The sequence below is a fragment of the Lathyrus oleraceus genome, chromosome 7 (genome assembly GCF_024323335.1).
Source record: "Lathyrus oleraceus cultivar Zhongwan6 chromosome 7, CAAS_Psat_ZW6_1.0, whole genome shotgun sequence".
Lineage (NCBI taxonomy): Eukaryota > Viridiplantae > Streptophyta > Magnoliopsida > Fabales > Fabaceae > Lathyrus > Lathyrus oleraceus.
The window spans coordinates 507,668,335-507,674,087 of record NC_066585.1 but is presented as its reverse complement, the minus strand read 5'-3'; the positions used below and the strand labels follow the sequence as shown (position 1 = coordinate 507,674,087).

The 5,753-nt window shown below is 38.8% G+C and overlaps 1 protein-coding gene across 3 annotated transcripts; it reads right to left on the bottom strand.

Annotated features, from left to right (window-relative positions):
- Positions 1-1,023: 1,023 nt before the first annotated feature.
- On the bottom strand, positions 1,024-5,044 carry LOC127108099 (uncharacterized protein At1g65710). 3 transcript variants are annotated; one of them, XM_051045473.1, is made up of 4 exons: positions 3,279-3,366; positions 2,883-3,058; positions 2,371-2,764; positions 1,024-1,963 (listed from the first exon to the last, which is right to left on the bottom strand). In XM_051045473.1, the coding sequence occupies exons 3-4, from the start codon at positions 2,557-2,559 to the stop codon at positions 1,253-1,255; spliced, it is 900 nt and encodes a 299-aa protein (XP_050901430.1). In that variant the 5' UTR covers positions 2,560-2,764; positions 2,883-3,058; positions 3,279-3,366; the 3' UTR covers positions 1,024-1,252. The 3 variants fall into 3 exon arrangements, 2 of the variants coding, with proteins under 2 accessions (XP_050901430.1, XP_050901429.1); XM_051045472.1 differs by having other exon boundaries at positions 2,883-3,366; XR_007795957.1 differs by lacking the exons at positions 1,024-1,963; positions 3,279-3,366 and adding an exon at positions 4,426-5,044 and having other exon boundaries at positions 2,618-2,764.
- Between the last annotated feature and the right edge of the window lie 709 nt (positions 5,045-5,753).

Here is a 5,753-nt window from a genome sequence, read left to right as displayed (position 1 = left end):
CTTTTAGGTCAAACTACTTGGAACAAGCTTGTGTACTTGGAATTTACTTGCAGTCCAAAGCACATAGGTGATCATATGAACTCAAAATGAGGTGTCCTTGGTTGCCTCTTAATTAAATATCTTAAATCTTGAATTTGCTTGTTGAAGAAGGCATGTAAATAAATACATGAACCTTTGACTTTCCTTGAGAAGTAAGCCCAAAAAATTTGAGATGCTCTCGATTTGAGGAGCCCTCACTACAACAAACAAGACCTTAGACAGCGCTTTTTTTAGCCTTAGACAGCGCTTTAAAGCGCTGTCTAAACCTCCGCTGCTAAAGGTTTAGACAGCGCTTTTTTAAATCTTAAAAGCGCTGTCTAAGCCCCCCCCCCCCTAGACAGCGCTTTGGCCAAAAGCGCTTTATAAGACCCTCTTATTTTAAATTTTTTAGGTATACCTTAGACAGCGCTTTTTGAAAAGCGTTGTCTAAGGTATACCTAAAAAAATTAAAATAGGAGGGTCGCCCCCCCCCCCCCCCCCCCTTAGACAGCGCTTTTGCCTAAAGCGCTTTCTAATCCCCCCCTTAGACAGCGCTTTTTACAAAAGCGCTGTCTAAGGTATACGAAAACATGAAGCTAAACCCCAAAACCTGTCTCCAACTCGGGCTGAACCATGTTCATAACTATTGAGACTCAACCTATATGCAATTGTTTGTAGCCAGATCCCACATGAACTCATGACTGCTGCTACAAAGTCACTAAAATAAGACATTTCTGCCGTCAGAAATAAATAAGTAATCACCGCTGGTATAGGAAATACCGGTAGTCCGGTAGCATTTGTTTAGCTGTCTTTCTATTCCATCCCTCCTCCTCTGTGTCTGAGTTAATTACAAATGGAACTGAAAATAACTGATCCTTTTTATGCATTTTTATTTGAAGAAATAAAGAAACATAATGCTATTACAACTAAAATAGGAACAATATTCACATGGACCTTAATTAAATGAAAACTGGTTGCAGAGTGTGCAACTCCAAACAGAAGGAATATCAAACTCATGGGACTATTAATGACAAGATGAAGGTGAGTTCATTTATGTGGGGATGCAGCTGTGGGCAACTCCAAACAGAAGGAATATCAAACTCATGGGAATATTAATGACAAAAGAAGAAGGTGAACTCATTTATGTGGATGCAGCTGCTGTGACAACTGGTTTCATGTGAAGATAATTACTGGCGCCAAGCCTGCCACGCCCGTCTCATTGTCCTGCTGGTAATCACACTCTCGTTTTGCTGTTCACTTTCTTCTTTGCTCCATCCACGTTCACTCGTCCTGCTACAGAAGACACACTTAAGCTGCTGCTTCTTGAAGATTCTTGCTTCTCCATGTTTGGACTACCCATATTCATTGTCTCAAACTTATGTAAACTCGGTTCAACCATTTCATCATAAACAATTAACTCAGACTCTACAATTGGATCCTTGGTATCTGCCGCTCTCTTCCCATAACTATTGCTAGTACCCAATGGAACATTGTATCTATTCCTACTGGACTGATAACCTGATGGACTTCTCCTGTCCTCTACACCAGATAAACTTGAGCTGGTATCGGAGTTGAGATTAGCAACAGCTTCAAGGATAGAGCAAGCTCTAGCAACACAAGCTGGGAGAGAAACAGATGGTGGGGGTGGTGTGTTTTTCTGATGGAAGTTCTGGATATCTTCAAGCAGTAGTGAGGTGTAGGACTGTGGAGGAATCAAAAGATCTTCAGGGTTGAGGTCTAGCTCTAAGTCTCGCGAACGCCTTGAAGATCTGCTTCTTGTTAATATCTGGGGTTTTAGGTTTTCAACCACCGGCGGCACCACTGTCTTGACAACAACATTATCAGTCATCGAAGACATCACTTTAACATCTTCATCTTGTTTTATCTTTGTCTTGCACTTCGCATCGACACCCTTGTCCAATGCAATTCTGCTGGCATTTGGTTTCTGCACTAGACAAGGGAAAACATTAGAAACTCCATGACATCAATCACATACATAAATAAGACAAATTACAAAAACTCTTTCAAGCTAATAAATCATGAACCAAATGTTACCTAGTATGTGCTTGGATTTGCAATGGTAAAATTTGATTTTTGAATTAACTGATTTGTAAAGTTGATTATTGTTTGTATACTCATTAATGTAAAAAGTGGATTAGATAATAAACTTGAAAGCTAAAAATGATGTTATGAGGCAAGAACTCGAAACCCTGGCTTCAACTTAATTCAAAAGCAAAAACAACTCTACTTGATAACACTCAGATAGGTCAAAATCAGTTTTTTTGTGTGGTTGTGTTCAGAATAACTTTGGCCTCTCAAATAAGTGAATACAATCACACACAAAATGAATACCTGTTTAGCTTCTGTTTCAACTTCCATGTTGGATCTGTTTTGCATCCTGCTGTTGTTATAATTGGTTGCTGAATGTGGAATAGCCATGGAATTAGATTCAAGCTCTCTCAATGGATTTCTTCTGTATGGCGATTCATCTTTTTTCCTCGAGGAATTGCGACTAAGCGATAGTTGCTGCTGCTGAACCATTGGTTTGTAGCCATATGGACCTAGCCAACTGAACTCATGACTGCTGCTACAAAGTCACTAAAATAAGACATACCCCAAAGCCTGCAACAAGCCAAATGGAACCACACCAATGCATTGGGTTTGCAGTACTTGTCACCATGAGCTGCAAGTCCTTTAGGCATGAGTTTGAAAGTGAGATACAAAGGAAGTACATTGGTCCTACATCCTGCTAGCCATAAGCAAGAGCACAACATGAGCTCACAACCATTCCCTTGTACAGTAGGACATAACCAATCAATGCCAACCCAAGCATTTCAATAAGAAAATCAAACCTAACAACCTACCATATGCTGAACTGGAAGAAGGGTTCAATAGGATTCATCCATGTGCATTGAAAAACCAGTTGTTGAGGCAGTGATGCATGCACACCTCAAGGCCAAACATTCCCCAAGCTTGCATCAATAAGTCTACCATGGCTAAACCTTGAGTTGAGATGATAGGCCAAATCTACTCAAGCTTGCTGCAGCAAAAGAAACAGGTAAGGGCAAAGGAATTGAATACCAGTTGTGGGATAAAACTTGTGAAGCACTGAACTAAGCCTATGTATCAAAGTTATTAACATCCACATATCAAGCTATTCAACAATTCAAAGGGGGAAAAGTAAAGCCACTTAACCGTAACCTGCAACATGGATAGCAGGTCACTAAAATCATGTCAACATGAATGTAATTTCATGCTACCTGCTACAGCCAGTTGGTGCACCAAGGCTACTAACATGTATTCTTCATTATTCCAAGCCAAGGCCAGGGTCACTTAAACTTAACTTGTAACTTGAATAACAGGTCACCCAAAATGATCTCAACATAACTGCAACTTAACCATAACCTGCAGCAGCGAGTCAAGTTTCAATTCACTCATTCACTAACCAACATCAACTCACTTAACTAATTGAGTCGTTTCTAACTAATTGATTTTTTCAACTAACTCAATGAGTTGAGTCCAACTAACTCCAAACCATGTTTAACTAATTCCATACCTAAGTCCCAAGCTAGAAAGGCCCGAACCAAAAATCTATTTAAGAGATTCACCTCTCTCATTTTCACACCCTTGGCATTTGTGTGAATTCTCTCTGCAATCTTTTCCCTCACCCTCACCAAAGCTCTCACTCTCTCACAAAAAAGCCATTGAAGCTTCACCTTGAAGCTTCAATTTTGCTTGAGCTAAGCCACAACGTTCATAGATAAGTTGAAATCAACTTCTGCATTTCATTTTTTCAAAAACCTTCTCATTCAACCTCTATATAAACACTATTAAAAACACTTCCATAAGTGAAGAATTTTAAATTTATAAGCACACAAAAGCTATAACTCATAAGCTAATCCAAATGCTCCTAATGCATTAGTTATCTACCTATGCTTATCATGTTGGAGATCAAAGGGAGTAAAACGGTAAGCTTGCAAGCTTGAACGCTATAGGTGAAATCTCATCAGGAATCATATTGAAAAGATGCATACAAGAAGCTCGCAATGTTTCAAAGACTAAACCGCGAGCCATTCAACCAGTAGAATTGTGAACTGCATTGTTTACAATTTGACTATTTGACCGGATCAATCACACTTTCACCTAAGCTCAAGCTATTCAAAACCATGACCCAAAGATCTCACCCGTTCAAAAACATCGATATATAAAGCTTATTAAAGAATTAACTAACTAGCTATTAACAAGTTCAAACATACTAACTAAGCAAATTAATGCCTATTTGGATAAACAGTTAAATTAAGTGCTTATATCATAGAAGTTGTTTAGCTATTAGCTATTTTTATAAGAAATGATAATACAAATCAAACAGTTTCCACATAAAAGCTATAAATTGTATTCAAAACAAACCTTATCTTGCCAAACTTTGAAAAAATGGTATGAGTAACAAGCATAGAAGGTTTAGAAGAAACCCTAGTCTCCGCGAACCACCGCGACGGCACACCACTAACAACAACCGTATCCGGTTCGCGCCTGGAACTCCGATTGACATTCCGAAAAGCATAAAACTCTTCCCAATTCTTCTTCATCCCATCAAAATCATCACACTCAGGAACATCAACCTCGAGCCTAAACCTAACCCCTTGAAGATTCAACTCAACGTCGTTTTCATTCTTCTCACTCAAAAACGACAGGTCCCAGATGTGGAGTGTACCGTAAACGACGGGATCTTCGCGTTTACGCTTTTTGAGGTCTTTGTTGAAGCGTTTGAATTGAAGATCTTCTTCGGGGAGAGGAAAGGGAAGAGAATGAGAGGTTTGGAGAAAATCGAGTAAGGCTCGTTTGGTTTTCCATTCGTCGATTTGGTTTGTTATGGAGGATGAAGGTGTGGAAGGGTGTACGGTGAGGTTGAGTTTGATGCGTGGTAGGAGAGTGAGGTCTTTGTCTATTTCTAGGGTTGCTGTTGGGGGGATTAGGTTTAGATTTTCTTGCTCCTCCATTTTCATCTTCATTCTCTGTATATGAGCTTTAATTTTTTTTTTAATTGAAAGACTTTAAACAGCGCTTTCTCAAAAGCGCTGACTAAGGTCTATATTTAAAAGCGCTTTCTAAAAGCGCTGTCTAAGGGGGGGTCTTAGACAGCGCTTTCTGTCTAAGACCCCCCCTTAGACAGCGCTTTCATTATTTTTTTAGAACATTTTCCGTGTTTTATTTTTATTTTAACCTTAGACAGCGCTTTCTTTTAAAAGCGCTGTCTAAGATGCGCTGTTAAAAAACCTTTTTGGCGTAGTGCCTATATGTAGCGGTAAAAAATTTAAGATTAAGCTTTTGATTAACTTAACTCGCAAAGCAAGAGTCGCCACCATGCTTTTATTGTTTCCAAAGGAAAAGGGAAAAAGTACGAACAAAACCCAAAGAAGTTTTAAAATAAAATTAATAAAAGAGAACATGGGTACGTGGGTTAGTTATGCAAAGGGAATGTATTAGCACCCTAAACATCGATGGTACTCCATGGGAACCTATTTTAAAATATGTAAGTTTTGGTTTGAAAAAGGTGTTGTTTGTTAAAAGATTGGAGAGATGGGAAAAGAAACACATTTTCTTTATTTTGATGTTTGTCAAAAAAATTGAAATCTCATGCCTACGTACCAACAAAGTGCAATGTGGGATCAAAACCTCATAGTTCATGGTAAAAATAACAAAGGGAGATTGTTTTGATTCATTTTTTATGGAAAAGA